The sequence below is a fragment of the Babylonia areolata genome, chromosome 12 (genome assembly GCF_041734735.1).
Source record: "Babylonia areolata isolate BAREFJ2019XMU chromosome 12, ASM4173473v1, whole genome shotgun sequence".
In the NCBI taxonomy this organism is placed as follows: domain Eukaryota; kingdom Metazoa; phylum Mollusca; class Gastropoda; order Neogastropoda; family Buccinidae; genus Babylonia; species Babylonia areolata.
Window position 1 is genome coordinate 6,214,789 of NC_134887.1, and position 17,380 is coordinate 6,232,168.

General features: G+C 42.1%; 1 protein-coding gene across 2 annotated transcripts in view; it reads left to right on the plus strand.

The window, feature by feature from the left end:
- Positions 1–17,380, plus strand: part of LOC143288350 (sodium- and chloride-dependent GABA transporter ine-like) — an 82,397-nt gene that overhangs the window by 55,991 nt on the left and 9,026 nt on the right. For both annotated transcript variants that reach the window (XM_076596732.1, XM_076596731.1), the window contains 9 exons: positions 248–491; positions 1,149–1,281; positions 3,835–3,969; positions 6,038–6,141; positions 11,415–11,539; positions 12,336–12,448; positions 12,721–12,861; positions 14,844–14,943; positions 16,643–16,743. In XM_076596732.1, coding sequence (XP_076452847.1) covers positions 248–491; positions 1,149–1,281; positions 3,835–3,969; positions 6,038–6,141; positions 11,415–11,539; positions 12,336–12,448; positions 12,721–12,861; positions 14,844–14,943; positions 16,643–16,743 — 1,196 coding nt within the window. The remainder of the gene's footprint in view (positions 1–247; positions 492–1,148; positions 1,282–3,834; positions 3,970–6,037; positions 6,142–11,414; positions 11,540–12,335; positions 12,449–12,720; positions 12,862–14,843; positions 14,944–16,642; positions 16,744–17,380) is intronic.

The following is a 17,380-nucleotide window of genomic DNA, read 5'->3' on the forward strand; positions in this document are numbered from 1 at the left end:
AACTGTGGGCCATAAACTTTCTCCGTTTGGTGTTTTATAGACGCAGCAGTCATTCTTCATTTCATCGTCACACCTAAAAACTGAGCCTGTGTGCAGGCAAGGGTGGGCCTGGCGACGGTGGCATCTGCCTAGCAGATGTGGTGTAGCGTGTATATATATCTGGATTCGTCCGAACGCAGAGACCCCTCCTTGAGCAAGTGAAAGTGAAAAGTGGAAAGTAAAAACTGATGACCCTGTGTGCGGGCAGGAGCGGGCCTGGCAACGGTGGTGATCTCCTTCCTGTTCACCACCTACTACGTGATCATCATCACCTGGTCCTTCTTCTACATGTTCTCCACCTTCCAGTCCCAGCTGCCCTGGGAGGGCTGCCACCACAGCTGGACCTCCCCCCACTGCTGGGTCAACGCCTCCAGCACCAACTCCACCTCCACCAACTCCACCGTGCCCCCTCGCTCCAACGACTCCCGCTCCCCGACTGAGGACTTCTACCTGTATGTGTAAAAATACAGTGTTCTGTTCTGAGTGCATAATGAAGTCAGAATGCCAGCGTCTTATCAGTCGTGCACTGTCTGAATGGTTCACCTGTAATTTTAGGACAGTGTGTGTGTGTGTGTGTGTGTGTGTGTGTGTGTGTGTGTGTGTGTGTTCTCTTGAGCATCACCACAACAACAGTTCCGTATCTGACTGACAACTTAAACACATTGGAACTGGCAATACAGTGTACATAATCAAATTGTAGCCTAGATTGTCAGGATAGCAGATGCCTCCTCTGCTGTTCTGGTGGTCATATTTTGGACACAGCTGACTATCTAAACTATGCTTTACTGTATTTGTGTTTCATGTTGATATATGATTTCTGTTTCACGTTTGTACTTTTTAGGTACTGTCCCTCCCGCTTCTCCACAATAAATCCTTGTGACCCCAGTACACTTGGTAATAAAAACCTATTCTGTTATATTCCATTCTATTCGATTCCATTCCATTCTATTTTTTTCTATTCTGTTGTACTCTATTCTATTCTGTTCTACTCTGTTCTGTTCTATCATAACATTTTCTACTCTCTTCTGTTGTACTGTATTCTGTTCTATTGTACCATATTCTGTTGTACTCTATCCTATTCTAATCTATTTTGTTCTCTTCATGATAAGAGAGCGAGTGCTGGAGAGGTCGTCGGGCATTGAGGAGCAGGGCTCTATGCGCTGGGAACTGTTTGGCATCCTGCTGTTTGCCTGGGTCGTCATCTACTTCTGCATCTGGAAGGGACCCAAGTCCACCGGCAAGGTAGGCAGTGTACAGATTGCTGTCTTCAGTTCCAGTTTGTCAAGGGGGCGTCACTGCCTTTGCACAAATTCATGTACACAACAGCACATCTGCTAAGCAGATGCCAGACAGCTAGCCAGGCCTTGAGTGCATGCATACATATTTGTGTTCACTCGTGCAAACTTGCCCAGCATCTACACCATCTTGATGCAGGCCCAGCTGCGCTGGGCAGGCCATGTAGTTCGCATGCCAGACCACCAGCTCCCCAAGAAACTGCTGTACGGCGAACTCCAACATGGCAAGCGCTCCCATGGAGGCCAAAAGAAGCGCTTCAAAGACACTCTGAAAGCTTCTCTGAAGGCCTTCAACATCAGCCACGACACATGGGAGCTGAATGCAATGGACAGACCAAAGTGGCGTTCAGCTGTCCACAAAGGCGCCAAATCCTGCGAGACCAACAGAATCGCTGCAGCAGAGCAATGCAGACAGGCCAGGAAAAGCAGTGCCAGCAAGTCCCCGACAGCCGCCACCATCCCCTGTCCACACTGCGTCGGAACCTTCCGGGCGCGGATTGGCCTGACCAGTCATCTGCGCACCCACAGAGCCCAACCCACCCACCCCCAGGATGACTAGATGGTCCTCGTCGATCCCGACGGACGAACCACACATATTTGTGTACCTATCAGAGTAGGATTTCTTCTGCAGAATTTTACTGGAGGACAGTACTTGTGTTGCCATGTTTTTGTTGTTGTTGTTTTTTTTTCAGTGCGTCAAGTGCATGCTGCACATTGGACCTCAGTTTATCGTCTCATCTGAATGACTAGACAACCAGTTTGATTTTCGATTCAGACTTGGGAGAAAGGGCGAGAGCGAAAGTTGAGCCCACACCCTCACAGAGACTGTATTGGTGGATAAGCATCTTAATAATTCTGCCACCTTCCTTCTTGCAAAATACAGAATATAGGATATTATAATATAAACAACAACAACAAAAATCAAACAGTAAATCACTCTAAAGTCACCACTGACAGTTGCATGGTTCAGGTGTGTGTATGTGTGTCAGTGTGGGTGTGGGTGTGGGGTATGTGTGTTTGTGTTGGGGTGTGGTGTGGTGTATGTGTGGTTTGGTGTGGTATGACATGTGTGTGTATTGTTGTTGTTGTTTTTTGTGAACTCCATTTAGAGGATGCATGTGGTAGGGGTTAATCATTCTGAACATTTTGCTGATATTTGATAAATCTATGTTGTCCTGAAAGCAAAACGCAAAACATAAGCCCTTGAAGGGCAAGTACACTGGTGCTTCCATCTGTCCATCTGGCCTTTCACAACCAGTGCTATATCAGTATATGATAATAATGATGACAATGTGAATTTCTACAGCACCTTCTTGAGGTATGGTTCTAGGCACTTTACTAAAACAGGTAAACACACACACACACACACACACACACACACACACACACACACACACACACACACATGGATGAAAAATACATTATTGAAATTAACCATTTGATTCATGAACTCTTACTAAGAGGCTCTCACATACCCTTTTGCTGGATTCCTTCTCATTGCGGTTTTTACTATAATGAAAAAGTTGACATTTTGGCTAAAAAAGGAGCTAGAAGCTCCACGAAGGAGTTAGATTTAAATATTTCGTTTTCACAACAAGAATGTTACACCATGGTAGAAAAAGTCCAGTGGTCAAAATTTCAGTTTGAAGAAAAACACACCGATAACTCGGAGTTACATATGAACATACAGAAAATGTATGGTTTCATGGGAAAACATTACCATAATGATTTTCATAAGAGGCAAATCATTTCTCTAATCTGCAGATGGAAAATGAATTGTTTTAGGACAAAATATGTCAGTAATGTTTCTTGCATCTGTGGTGCTTACATAACAGCCGATCATATACCAACTTGCGATATGTTTAGTCTCAAATCCCTGAACTGAAATCATCTTCAGTGTTGACGATCTTCAGCAGTCCATTGCTGATGTATGACTTTTTCAACTCCTTGTTAAATAGTCCAGTTGGTTCGCTGTTATAGTAGTTAGTTTTTCATTAGAAATATGTTATATTGTTATAGGTTTTTTTTTGTTTAAAAAAAATTTTTTTTAACAAAACTTAAATCAATCATTTTCTATATGTAATACACGCACACGCACACACACACACTCACTCACACACACACACACACACACACACACACACACACACACACACACACACACACACACACACACACACACACACACACACACACACACACACACACACTTTCACTTACTCGCATGCGTACACGGTAATTCCCCCCCCACCTTCCCCTCCTCCCACTCGATTTTTTTCCTACCCTCGTCTAATATCACTTACAGTGAAAAGACATTAAACTAAAGAACGAACATGAAAAATACACCATGAGAACAATGGAATGGCTTGTGGGTGTGGTGTACATCAGATTAAAGAAGTGAGTTTAAATAGAGTGGAAGAAGAAGAGCTCCCGATCTGCAAAGGGAGTTGGGCTGTGAAAGAGGGAACAATGAGCAAAGGACCCAACCGTGTGGTTTCAGGTGGTGTACTTCACGGCCACCTTCCCCTATGTGGTGCTGATAATCCTGCTGGTGCGGGGGGTCACCCTGCCCGGCTCACAGCTGGGCATCGACTACTTCATCAAACCCAAGTGGGACCTCCTGCTGGACGCCAAGGTAAAGGACACAGTGTTCATTTCAGAGATGCCAACTGTTACAATTTTGCCATATTTTGTTACACTCGATCGCAGTTTGTTCCTTCTTCTTCTTCTTCTGCATTCACTCGTATGCACACGAGTGGGCTTTTACGTGTATGACCGTTTTTACCCCGCCATGTAGGCAGCCATACTCTGTTTTCGGGGGTGTGCATGCTGGGTATGTTCTTGTTTCCATAACCCACCGAACGCTGACATGGATTACAGGATCTTTAACGTGCGTATTTGATCTTCTGCTTGCATATACACACGAAGGGGGTTCAGGCGCTGGCAGGTCTGCACAAATGTTGACCTGGGAGATCATAAAAATCTCCACCCTTTACCCACCAGGTGCCGTCACCGTGATTCGAACCCAGGACCCTCAGATTGACAGTCCAACGCTTTAACCACTCGGCTATTGCGCCCGTCGCAGTTTGTTCCGACATTACGCCAGTGTCAAAATTGTTCTAGACGAGTTCATTTTCGACGACATAGCATGGTCACATGCTTTCCTGTTGTAACATTACCCAGATGATGTAGACCTATTGATCACAAGGCCAGGGCAGTCACTACTAACCTTGGCCTCATGTGATGATGCTCAGCTGATAGGGTGCATTTTTACATTGAAACAACATTGAGTGGACCAGACAGCTTAATCGTTTGCCCGAACAAGAGAGAACCTGGCTAAATCAAGTGTTTGTATGCCTTGTAGATAAAATGTATGTTTGCTGATGTGGCTTGGGAGTCCAAGTGTCCCTACCAAATTCAAAATGTTCCAACCAAATTACCTGATTGTTCCTACAAACACTTGACAGGGGTTGGCACCTCTGGTCAAGGTCAAGGTCTGTTCCAGACAAGACCCCATGGGGTACATGGAGTGGGTGGGGTGGGGGTGGGGGACAGTGCAACAAAGAGAATAAAAAATGGAAAAAAAACTTGGGTGCAGTTACGTGGTCTGATTCTGTAGTAGGTAATGAACGTAAAGCCCTTGTGGCTGAGAGAGTCTGGTTTTTGTTGTTGTTGTTGTATGTCGCAGCTTCTGTTAATGCTTTATGCTGTGTAGTGTGTAACTTGCAGGTGGGTTGGTGTGTTTTATGCACATGCTTGTTCATGTTTTGACTAGCACCGGTTGTGAATGCATCATTTCATTCGGTTTGATTTTGGGGAATTAATTTGATTCGCATTACCAGCATACAGCTCATTCTGTCAGTGTTGTGATGTGACAGTGATGATGATTTGAGTGGTCAGGTGTGTGTGTGGGGGGGTCTGTACCATTTTTCCACAGGCCCTATGATAAGTCGCTCGTGTCCTGAGTGTGGCTTAACAGCTGAACAGGCCAGTGGCACAAGAGGCCTGTGGCTTAATGGCTTAACAAGCCTGTGACATAATGGGCATGTGGCATAACGTGGCAAAAAGGGGAGCAAAGAATCATATAGATAGTATAAAAGTATATTACCCATTGTCATAGAAAGAGGCTTTTATAGGTGCTTGAATTCAAGTCTAAAACCTCGTCAGTTGACTCTCTCAGACTTTGGTCCGATTCGCAGACCAATTCTGAGTTTAGCTCTCAGACTATTATCAAATTCATTACGGACCAAGTATTGTTCTAATGTCAAGTGCATATGCTTTAGTAACCTGACAATTAAGCGTATAATTTTTTACTGTAGCTTAATGAAGCCTTATGTACATGAAAGTGTGTCTTCACAGTTGACTGAGAATGTTGATGTTTTTGACTTTTTGCATTCATTATCAGTTGTTTCGCTTGTCAGTTTAATGACTTCACTTTTACGAAGTCCTTTTAGTAATTTCCTGTAATTGCATTTAGATTTTTTTTTTTTTTTTTTTTTTTTTTCAAATTTCACCCTCATTTCACCTTCATTTACCCAGTTTCCCCCAACCCTTCATTCATTCACATCTCCACACCCCTTCTAACCGATAATACTCAAATGTATTCATAAATACTTTAACAAAATGTCTTCAATCACCGATATGTGTGACAGGACATTAAACAAAAAATTCCTCCGCATTGTGGACACCACATGTGTGTACAGGTGTGGGTGAATGCAGCGGCCCAGAACTTCAATTCGCTGGGTGTGGCCTTTGGAGGCCTCATCACCATGTCCAGCTACAACAAGTACAACAACAAGGTTCTCAGGTGGGGGCATGACAGAGATGTGAGCCATTCATTTTGTGTATGACAGTCAGTCGTGTCTGACTCCTGCCATCAGAACAGCAGAAGAGGCAACTGCTGTCCCGACGATCTGGGTCAGAATTTGATTATAGTACAGGACGGGCGCAATAGCCGAGTGGTTAAAACGTTGGACTGTCAGTCTGAGGGTCCCGGGTTCGAATCACGGTGACGGCGCCTGGTGGGTGAGCCAGACTGAGCAAAGTGAGCCAGACTGAGCAGAGAGTGAGCCAGACTGAGCAGAGAGTGAGCCAGACTGAGCAGAGTGAGTCAGACTGAGCACAGTGAGTCAGACTGAGCAGAGCAGAGTGAGTCAGACTGAGCAGAGCAGAGTGAGCCAGACTGAGCAGAGTGAGCGACGGGCGCAATAGCCGAGTGGTTGAAAGCGTTGGACTGTCAGTCTGAGGGTCCCGGGTTCGAATCACGGTGACGGCACCTGGTGGGTAAAGGGTGGAGATTTTTATGATCTCCCAGGTCAACATATGTGCAGATCTGCTTGTGCCTGAACCCCCTTCGTGTGTATATGCAAGCAGAAGATCAAATACGCACGTTAAAGATCCTGTAATCCATGTCAGCGTTCGGTGGGTTATGGAAACAAGAACATACCCAGCATGCACACCCCTGAAGACGGAGTATGGCTGCCTGCATGGCGGGGTAAAAACGGTCATACACGTAAAAGCCCACTCGTGTGCATACGAGTGAACGCAGAAGATTATAGTGGAGAGTGTCTTGCCCAAGTTACATCCCCACTCTCTAGGCCAAGAGGGGTTTAGGATATTACAGGGTTGGGATTCATTGTAATATTGAATTCAATACTTAGTTCATTCATCCGCTTTGTACCATCCAGGGTGTTGTGTGTTGCGGGGAGAAAGAGTTGGCGATCAGCAGTAAGGTGAAAGGCTTGGAGTGGTGGGATGTTGTGTGCTGTCAAGGTCTCCTTCACACCCTCAGTCCAGGTCTTAATAATAATAATAATAATAATAATAAAATGTAGGCTTATATATTTGCAGTAACCCCATCTCAGATGGGGCTCACCGCGCTTCACAATAAAAAAAAATAAAAAAAAATTTATGACTAAGTGTCGTAAAATACGTACAAAGTCTACAAACTTTCACATGACAATGGCTAAAATATGCAAATATAAGACTAACTGACATGATAAAAGATATATATGTGTGTATATATATATATATACACACATACATACATATATATATATATATATATATATATATATATACACATATACATACATATATAGACACACATACATATATATGTAAATTGACACAGGCGCCATCACAGTCTCAAATCACACAGGTGCAAATAACAGCAAAACAAAGCACGCCACATTCACCACTGTCAAAAATATTCAGTGAGAAAAGTACAGTTTGAAAAGATACGTTTTGAGTGCTCTCTTGAATGCAGGTGTTGGGGTGTAACGGAGGTGTGAGGGCAGTGAATTCCATTGTTTAGGTGCAACAAAAGAAAAGGAATGTTCAGCATAAGCTTTAGTACAAATCTTTGGAATGGACAGTGTGTGCTTGTCATTTGAAGAACAGAGTTGTCTGGATGGTGAACAGACAGAAAGTAGGTCTGAAAAATAGAGAGGACAAGAATCAGGACTGAGAGTTTGTATTGTACTCGTGTTTGAAGAGGGAGCCAATGAAGGGAAGCGAGTAGGGGAGTGATGTGTTGACGTTTCTTAGCTTTGAGAGTGAGTCGTGCTGCAGAGTTTTGAACTTTTTGAAGTTTGTCAATACAGTATTTGGGGCAGCCAGCAAGAAGAGCATTTCTTCCTTGGTCTTTCCTCACCTTGAGCCCTGACGTTCTTGGGTCGCATGCTTGGTGCGCAGGATGGGGAATTGACATGCACGTCAGGTGTCCACACCTCTTGATTTTCTCTGAAGACAAATTGCCGTGATGTTGTGCAGCTCCCAGTACAAACAGAAGATGTACACTTCAGTGACATGCACATATTTAAACTTCCGAAGAGATCATATACAATTCCATGTTGATGAACGTAAGAATATTTGAAGTATTTAAAGCCTGAACTGGACTATAAATGGCGGGCGATTTGAATCAAGCCAGTTTCTCACCAGAGTCTGACACTGTGACGTCGGTGAAGGTTTATTCAAAATAAAAGCCTAATAAAGCTACGGTTTGGCTTCATTTATGGCAGAGAGCGAGATTTGCCTAGCAGCTTCCAATCTAGACCTGAATTGACTTTGGAAAGTACAAAATGTGTCAGCTACACGTAATACAAAATTTGAATGCAGAGAAAAGGGGCGGAGCTAGAGCCGTTTGTGTTTGCGCTAGACGTGTCTGTCAGATAAAAATAGCACCAGCACGTGGTACTGTCCGGTGAGAATTGGAAAGCATGCAGACAGCCCCTCGACGTTGGCAACCGTAAACGACCACATTGTGTGGCAGGAGTACACGGATATCTTTCTCCGCTAACAGTGAGTCGGTCTTTGTTTTGCTTTCACCTCCCACATGTTTACATTTCTACCGGACATGTGCTCGCGCTTTTTATAGATAAACTCCGCCCCTTTCCCTTTTATGGATAGGCTCTAGTGCGCATGCGCAACCGAAACCTTGCTCTCGGGAGTTAAGACTTTAAGAACAATTAACAGTTAAAATGATACATGATAAATAAATGATTTGACCAGTTAAACATGTATATGTTTAAGCATTGAAAAAGACCACATAAAATTACTTGGACGTTAAGAACATTTGAAGTATTTTAGAACAATTAACAGTTAAAACAATACAAGATAAATTAGCAAATAGATAAATTGACCAATTGATAAAGCAGTCAACAAACCAGTTAATCAGTTTATCATTCAGCCAATCAATTAACAAGTCAGTTACAACAACTACAGTAATAATATAAGAATATACTCCGAGAAGACATGCACATGTTTAAGTGTCCAAAATGATCAGATAAGTTTCTATTGACTTACCTAAAAGCAAGAGGCAAAGCCTTCAAGACTCACTTGTGCTTCGCGCTTTATCCAGTAGAGGAATCATGAGGAGCAAAAAAAAAAAAAATAAAAAAAAAAAATAAAAAAATCACAGAAAAGTGCTCTGTATTAAATATGATATATAAAATAAACTCTGGAGAAAAAATCTGAAGATTATTTTTAAAAAGGCACGTGAGCGGGATCGAACCATGCATGTTCAGTTCCGAAGCAAGCAGACTAATCCCCATTGCTACACATCATTTGACTAAATTTGATACTGAAAGGAATGTTGACGTTTTCTTCTTCATGCGATAAATAGATGTGATTGTAACATAATTATGCCATTTAAATCATTTTTTTGTTTTTTTTTTGTTTTATTATATCTTGATTATTCTTTTATTTCGGCAGTAAAGGAGACTTTGCCATCCCTTCAAGCACACCACAACACATGGTAGATCTCTAGATCTGCAGGAACCAGTCCAGTACAATGGGCTGAAAGAAACAATCGATTCAATTTTTTTTTCATGTTCAATCCAGTTAATTCAGTGACCACTTTAGAATATTTATATACAGTAAACACATCAGTGGTGTAGTTAGTATCTCTGTATGTGTTCTGTCCAGAATTTGTATTTCTTTACTTTTAATTGTGAACAAGAAAAATAAGGTCATGTTGTCTTGGAATACAACCTACCTTCTAGTAGGCCTATGCCTAACTCCGTAGGAAGCGGTTTTTAGAATTTTCGGATTTCCGAACGAACCTCAACAGAATAATAATTTGGAAAAACTGCTTATTTCGGGAGACTTACAACCTGTTATTGGTATGACTGTGAAATTTTTTTTTCATACTATGTTTAAGTCAAATTTGGTATTGGCAGACAAAGTATTTCCAGAGAAAATGGCAACGTTAAAGTTTACCACGGACACACACACACACACACACACACACAGACACACACACAGAAACAACCAAACATCGGGTTAAAACATAGACTCACTTTGTTTACTCAAGTGAGTCAAAAACCAGCACTTTTACATATTTATGTACAATACACAGCAGTGTACATGTTTGAGCATTCAGTGAGACCACATAGATATCCATTGATATATTCAAGACAGTTAGATCCTGGTGTTCCTGATATTGTCCCGCCATGTTTTATTCACGACCTTCCTTACATATCGTGTCTTGCAGGCATTGATTTGGCATTCAAGGGGCTTGGTTTGAATGCAGTATTACAACAAAAGAAAAACAAAATAGCAGTAAATGACCAACTAGCAATGTCATGAAAGAAAACAAGATGATGTAGGTGTATCTTTGTTAATGTTTTGTTAGACAGCTGTATGCATTTTTGCTTTTCTTCCAAACTTTATAAAGTCATACAATTTTATCTGATGTTTTTGTTGTTTTGAGCAAAATAGATTGTAAATTGAATATTTGCATTTTGTACAGAAGAAAACTGAAAAAAAGGGGGAAAAAAAAGCTGCTAGGTCTTTCTTTGAAAATGAAACTTTTTAATGGGAAGAAGGGCTCCAGATTTCTTTCATTTGATTTCACTAACACGTGACTGCTTGTGAAGACTATGCTTGTCTGGGCTGTCACACCCTGGTAAGACAGCTTACAGGTCAGGGTGTCAGTCCAAATCAGTGACACCACTGACAAGTGCACAGACAGTAGAAATCCTGTTGGAAACACATGCCACACTGATCTTGTTTCCCCAATGTTCAGCACTCAGGGGGTTTAGGAAAGACACACACACACAAAGTATCTGTTATTCCGTTTAGGATTGTTGAATAGTGTTCAGTGATTACCCTAATTAGTATTATTTCTATCTTCTTTGCCATCGTCAGTATCATTATCATGATAATTATCTTCTTCTTCTTCTTCTTCTTCTTCTTCTCAGTATGATGATGATGATGATGATAACTGTGGTCATTATTGTCATCATCATTGTCATCATGACCATTATTGTTATTATTATCATTATTATTCATATCATCAATGTTATTAACTTTTGTTGTTAAATCTGCTTCGGGCATCTAAAAAAAAAAAAAAAATTGAAAGCATCGTAAGCAAATTTGTCAATTTACCCCTACAAGGCATTGCATTTCAGATCTGTTGCAACTTCTAATTTTCTTCAGATACTCTGCTTTGTGTGTGTGTGTGTGTGTGTGTGTGTGTGTGTGTGTGTGTGTGTGTGTTATACCCCTTCATGAGGGGCAGTGGCCATAATAGGAATGAAACACTGGTATCACAGTGGTGATTGTTGTTGTGTTCAGGGACGTGCTGGTGCTGGCGGTGGTGGACGCAGGCACCTGTATACTGGCGGGGTTTGCCATTTTCTCCACCCTGGGGTACCTGGCCTACAGCCAGGGCAAGGCTGTGGAGGATGTGGTCAAAGAAGGTGAGACAGAGAGAGAGAGAGAGAGAGAGAGACTGAATACAAGTACAACTGTTTTACTGGTCAGGCCTTTGGTCCATATCAATAGAGGTTGACTTGTTACATTTGCTGTCGACTGGTTCCAGGCAAGCAAACTGTTTTGGCAATGAAACCAACATGCGAATCAAACACTCGAGTAAGGCAGTTGAGCAAAACCATTGAAAGCATACCAACAAGTTTCGTATTCAGGGGATGATGTCCCCAGCTCAGCCAAGTCGTATTTGCCACAGTTAGGAAGGTCAGTGGTTACAATGATATAGCATGATCTGTGTGGTTTTGTGGGTGTTTTTTGACAGAGTTCAGCATTGAACACAGTTCAGTTTTTTTATGTAGCTGGTCGGACCTGATGTGGTTCTGTGCAGTCAGCTGGCTTATAAGCAACAATGTTAAATGTATTGACGCTTTGTGTGTGTGTGTGTGTGTGTGTGTGTGTGTGTGTGTGTGTGTTTACATGTGTGTGTGTGTATGTTTACATGTGTGGTGTGTGTGTGTGATGTGTGTGTGTGTGTATGTTTACGTGTGTGTGTGTGTGGTGTGTGTGTGTATGTTTACGTGTGTGTGTGGTGTGTGTGTGTATGTTTACGTGTGTGTGTGTGTGGTGTGTGTGTGTATGTTTACGTGTGTGTGTGGTGTGTGTGTGTATGTTTACGTGTGTGTGTGTGTGGTGTGTGTGTGTATGTTCACGTGGGTGTGTGTGGGGTGTGTGGGGTGTGTGTGTGTGTGTGTGTGTGTGTTGATACAAGTGTATCTGTGGCTGCAGGTCCAGGCCTGGTGTTTGTCATTTACCCTGAAGCCTTCACCACCATGCCGGTGTCCCAGCTCTTTGCCTTCCTCTTCTTCTTCATGCTCGTCTGCCTTGGTATCGACAGTCAGGTATTGCTCTTCTTCTTCCTGCTTGTCTTGCACACGTAGAGTAGTATGTGTGTGTGTGTGCGTGTGTGTGTGTGCATGTGTATGTTTGTGTGTGTGTGTGTGTGTGCTTTATTGTGGGCCGAGGAGGATGTACTCTGAACAGTTGTACTTCTCAGCTCTTGTTTTTTGGGTTTTTTTGTCAGATGGCTTGATATCTAAAAAAAAAAAAGCAGTTATCGCTTATCCAGTGTACTGTCTTTAAGATAAGATCTTGCCCTGGACACTGTGGGCAGTTTGCATCCGTGGAGGTGATAGTGACCACCATACAGGATCATTTCGGCAGCGCTGTGCGACGTTACCTCCGTCGTAAAGAGGTTCTGGTGTTTGTCGTCTGCCTCGTCTCCTTTGTCTGTGGCCTTCCCAACATCACACAGGTCAGTGGTGTCGGACACTGCTTGCTTGACTCTCTGTTTCTGTTAACGATTTTGTGCTGTCGTTCACGCAGAACATAACACTGACATAGTATTTTAATTTAAATGCGTTACCTGTTAGTGCCTACAACTATAAGCAATCAAGCGCCTGTGCCTGGCAGTTCTGGACTTTCCCAGCATCCTGGAACAAAGAATGCTATCACTGAGGGAGCATAGACAGCCAAGCAGGCTTCCTCCCTCCTCACACATGTGTCAGAGTACTGACTCTATATTTGTAGCCTCAGCAGAGTATAGTGCCTTGTAAACTAATTCCACACAAGTTGAATCTAAGTCAGTTAGAATGTGAAGATAGAAACGTGACATTATCAGATTTCTGAAGCTGGGAATTGAGTGTTATCTGGAGGAAGGAAGCTGTCTGTCCTAGAATATGGGAAGGGTGTTGCTAGCGTGAAGGGGATGTCAAGATTGTCTTGTGGTGGGAAGACAGTAGTTGATGAAAGAAGGGTTTTATCCTTGAAGGGTCAAAACACATACAGTGCCTTGGTAAGCAGTTAGTCCAGGAACCACATAGGCACTTGAAAAAATAACATTTTTACACTGGCATGATAGTTACATTAGTACCTAGTAATTACATTATATTTCTTTCTTTTTTCATTTTTTCTTTAATCTTTAATGAAAATGATTTTTATTCAGACCATTGGTCCTTTCAGAAGAGAGGTGAACAATTATGTTACAAATCATAATCATGTACACATAAAAATGTGTAATCGTTTTTTCTCTACCCCCCTCCCCACCGTCTTTGAAAAGAAAACACAAAATTGTGCCTGTGTTCCATTGTCTTGTGTGTGTCCTTACCTAAAATTGTGACAGGAATTGGCTCATGTTGGATGGAGTTGGTCATGGTTTATTTATATATGTATCTGTCTGGCTGTCTGTATTTATTTGGTGGTAGTGGGGAGTGGGTAACGGGAATAAATCTCACCCGTTTTCATTCTAGTCTCACAATCATCAGGTGAAGAAGTGAACGTGAAAAAAAAAGTAATCTCAAATGATACAGTTGAATCATGTACAAGATGGATGCAACAGAAAAGTGGTTTAGGGTCTCTAAGTCAACGGGTTCTTGGTTTGATTCCGGTATTAGTATGTGGTGGTTTAAGAGTAGAGATTTTCAATCAAACAATCATTCAGTCAGTCACTTTATTGTCTGAACTAGAGTACAGAAATTCGCCTTCAAGCTCGTCGTAAAGAAATTAAACACTTATTTTAAGATATAGTTGCTTTTAAAAGTGAAGACATTCATTCCATCATTAACTTAAAACACACGAACAAGGCTGGAAAGAGTATGGGATGAGGGATGAAAGGCGTTGCACTGTCAACATCACAGTACATTTGACAACAATATAAGTACAAAGCTTCCACATACAAATACATTAGTTAACAAGTGTTAATGATGGACAGGTGAGAGGGGTGGCTGGGGGGTCCGAACTAAATTAGAAGGTAAGAGGTGGGGAGGGGACGTAATATAGCAACAAGGAAACCTTTATACACACACACACACACACACACACACACACACACACACACACACACACACACACACACACACACACACACACACACACACACACAGACTCACACAATCTCCCAGGTTAACACATGTTTAGACCTGCTGATGCCTTAATTGCCTTCATCTGTTTTTGCACAAGATCAAATCCGATGCTCATCAAAGGTCCCATATTGTGTCATTGTTCAGTAGATTATGGAAACACAAACATACCCAGCATGCACATTCTTGAAACAGACTATGGTTGCTTGCATGGCGTGGTAAATAAAAAACAACAACAAAAAACTCTTGTGCATGTGAAAGCCGTTGTGCACTTGTAGATGTAAGTGAACATTTGAGTTACACAGTCCATAAATACAGTATAAGAAAAGAAATTTTAAAAAGATTTTAGAAAATGCATAGACTTTAAACTGTGTGGCAGGGTGGGCAGTGGTTTTTCACCCTCATCGACTACTACGCTGCAGCTCTCTCCCTGATGATTCTGGCCTTCTTTGAGGTCATTGCCATCAGCTGGTTTTACGGTGAGTTGGACACAGCACACAGTGGTTTGTATTTTATTGCATTGCGTTGTATTGTTTTGCATTGCATTGCATTGCATTGCATTCCTTTTTCTCACAATGACATTCGCTTGTGTGAAATTATTGTGTGGGGTATTTAAACAAGAACATACTCGGCATGCACCCCACCTGAAAACGAAGTATGACTGTGTACAGGGCTGGAGTAAAAACGGTCATACATGTAAAAAGCCTTCATGTGAATGTGAGTGAATGTAGGTAGGAGTCACAGCCCATGAATGAAAAAGAAGGAGATAAAAGCAATTACTGGTGCAGCAGTGACAAGCCAGTAGACTGTTCAAAACGACGCTTTAAGTGAAAAAGGAAGGATGGAAGTGTGATCAGTCTTCACTGAGGCAGACTGCACAGTCACCCTTCCACTGACACAGTCACAGACTGGTTGGCCAACAGACATGTGGAGAGAGCAGTTCCTCTTGTCCACCAGGGGCCGTTTTCAAGAGAACATCGTGTCTGAGGGTAAATGGGCGGGTAATCTGCCTGAGGCAAGGCAAAGTGCCTGAGGGTAAGCAATATCCAGTATTCATGAACACAGGAGTCTACCCGCGTGTCTACAAACCCGAAGGCAATTTACCCTTACTACCTGCCAAGGGTGACTGCCCACGAAGCAGAGGTAAATATGGCGGATGCTTATGCAGCATTTTTCTTTCTTTTTTTTTAAGGGAAAACAGGCGTGCTTTACGGATGGCACATGTTTTGCGAACTCTCTCAACAATGTTCAGAGCTGTGGTGTGATGAGAAGTGAAACTGAGAGCATGCGCAGATGGGGAATTGTTGGGATTTTTTTTAAAAGACGATGGGTTAGCTGTCTGAGTGAGCCGCGTGTGTCTTGAATACGAAGATAACTTATCCTTCATGGTAAACTGTACCCGCGGGTCCCAACCATGTCAAAGATAACTTGCCTGAAGGCAAAATGAGTTTCTGTTTCAGTTTCAGTTTCAGTAGCTCAAGGAGGCGTCACTGTGTTCGGACAAATCCATATACGCTACACCACATCTGCCAAGCAGATGCCTGACCAGCAGCGTAACCCAACGCGCTTAGTCAGGCCTTGAGGGAAAAAAAAAGAAAAAAAGAATTTTGTCTTGAATACGGTCCCTGAAGGTTTAGTTGTCCCAGACAGTTGGACAGGAGTGGTATTTGGAGCCTTGCATGTGTTGTCAGGCCATTGCTTTCTGGCTCAGTAGAGAGGGAGCCAGAGTTTTGTTGTTTGTGTGTTGTGTGATGTTGTTTTTTCTTTCTGTGTGTCTGGAGGCATTTGGTGTGTTTTTGTGGGGATCTTTTCTCTTGTTTCTGCTAGTGACAGTCGGTCTGTTTGTGTGTGCGTGTGCATGTGCGTGTGTGTGTGTGTGCGTGCATGCTTGCATGCATGCATGCATGCTTGCATGCATGTGCACATATGTCTTTTGCCTTCGTGTGATGTTTTTGTGTGTCAACACGTACATATAATAATTATGATACTTGATCACTTGTGTGTCTGTCACTGCCATTGTGAGGTTAGTGCTGTGTGTGTCACCATTGTGTCCACATGTGCCATCATTGTCTGGGTGTGTCATTGTTGTGTCTAGGTGTGTCATAGCTGTGCCTAGGTGTGTCATGTCGTTGTGCTTAGGTGTGTGTCATCATCGTTTCTGTCATCATTTGTGTGCAGGTGCCAGAAGATTAGCAGAAGACATCCGGAGCATGACAGGCAGCCGACCCAATCTGTTCTTCATCGTCTGCTGGTATGTCATCTCTCCTGTGCTCATCTTTGTGAGTATTTCTTTTCTTTCTTTTTCTTTTCAAATATTTTTATTCAAAATTTTTCATCCAGACATACAGTGATAATGATATTAAATAGATTAGATATAAATGGAAGAAAATAACAGGAAAACCGAACGGTAACAGTGTATTATTTGGACAATTAGTATTACCAAAAAAACAAAACAAAACAAAAAAGAAGAAAAAAGAGAGAGAGAGAAAAAAAAAGAAAGAGTATTCCTTCTTCTTACTTCATTCATCACATGTATTGCTTCTCTTCGGGTTTTTTGTTGTTTTTTGTTTTGTGTTTTTCGATGTTGTCATGTTTTTGTTTCAACCAGTCCTGATAAGTGAGTTTTGTTGTGATTGTAATTTACATGTCGTTTGGTTTGCTTCTGTTTGTCTTGCCTGTAAGCTGAGTATTGTGCCCAATGTTGATATTTTTTTTGTAAGTGTTTCCCCCGATTGTTATTAATTGTTTGTTGCCTGGCCTCCTGTGCTAAGGAGGTAGAGCACATTATGAATATGCATTATTTTATTTCATGACTATCATTATTGTTGTTATCATTATTATGTTGTTGTTGTTTTGATTGGTTAGATTTTGATTTTTTTTTTAGAAGGGAGGGTTGTTGGGGGGTTGGGGTCGGTG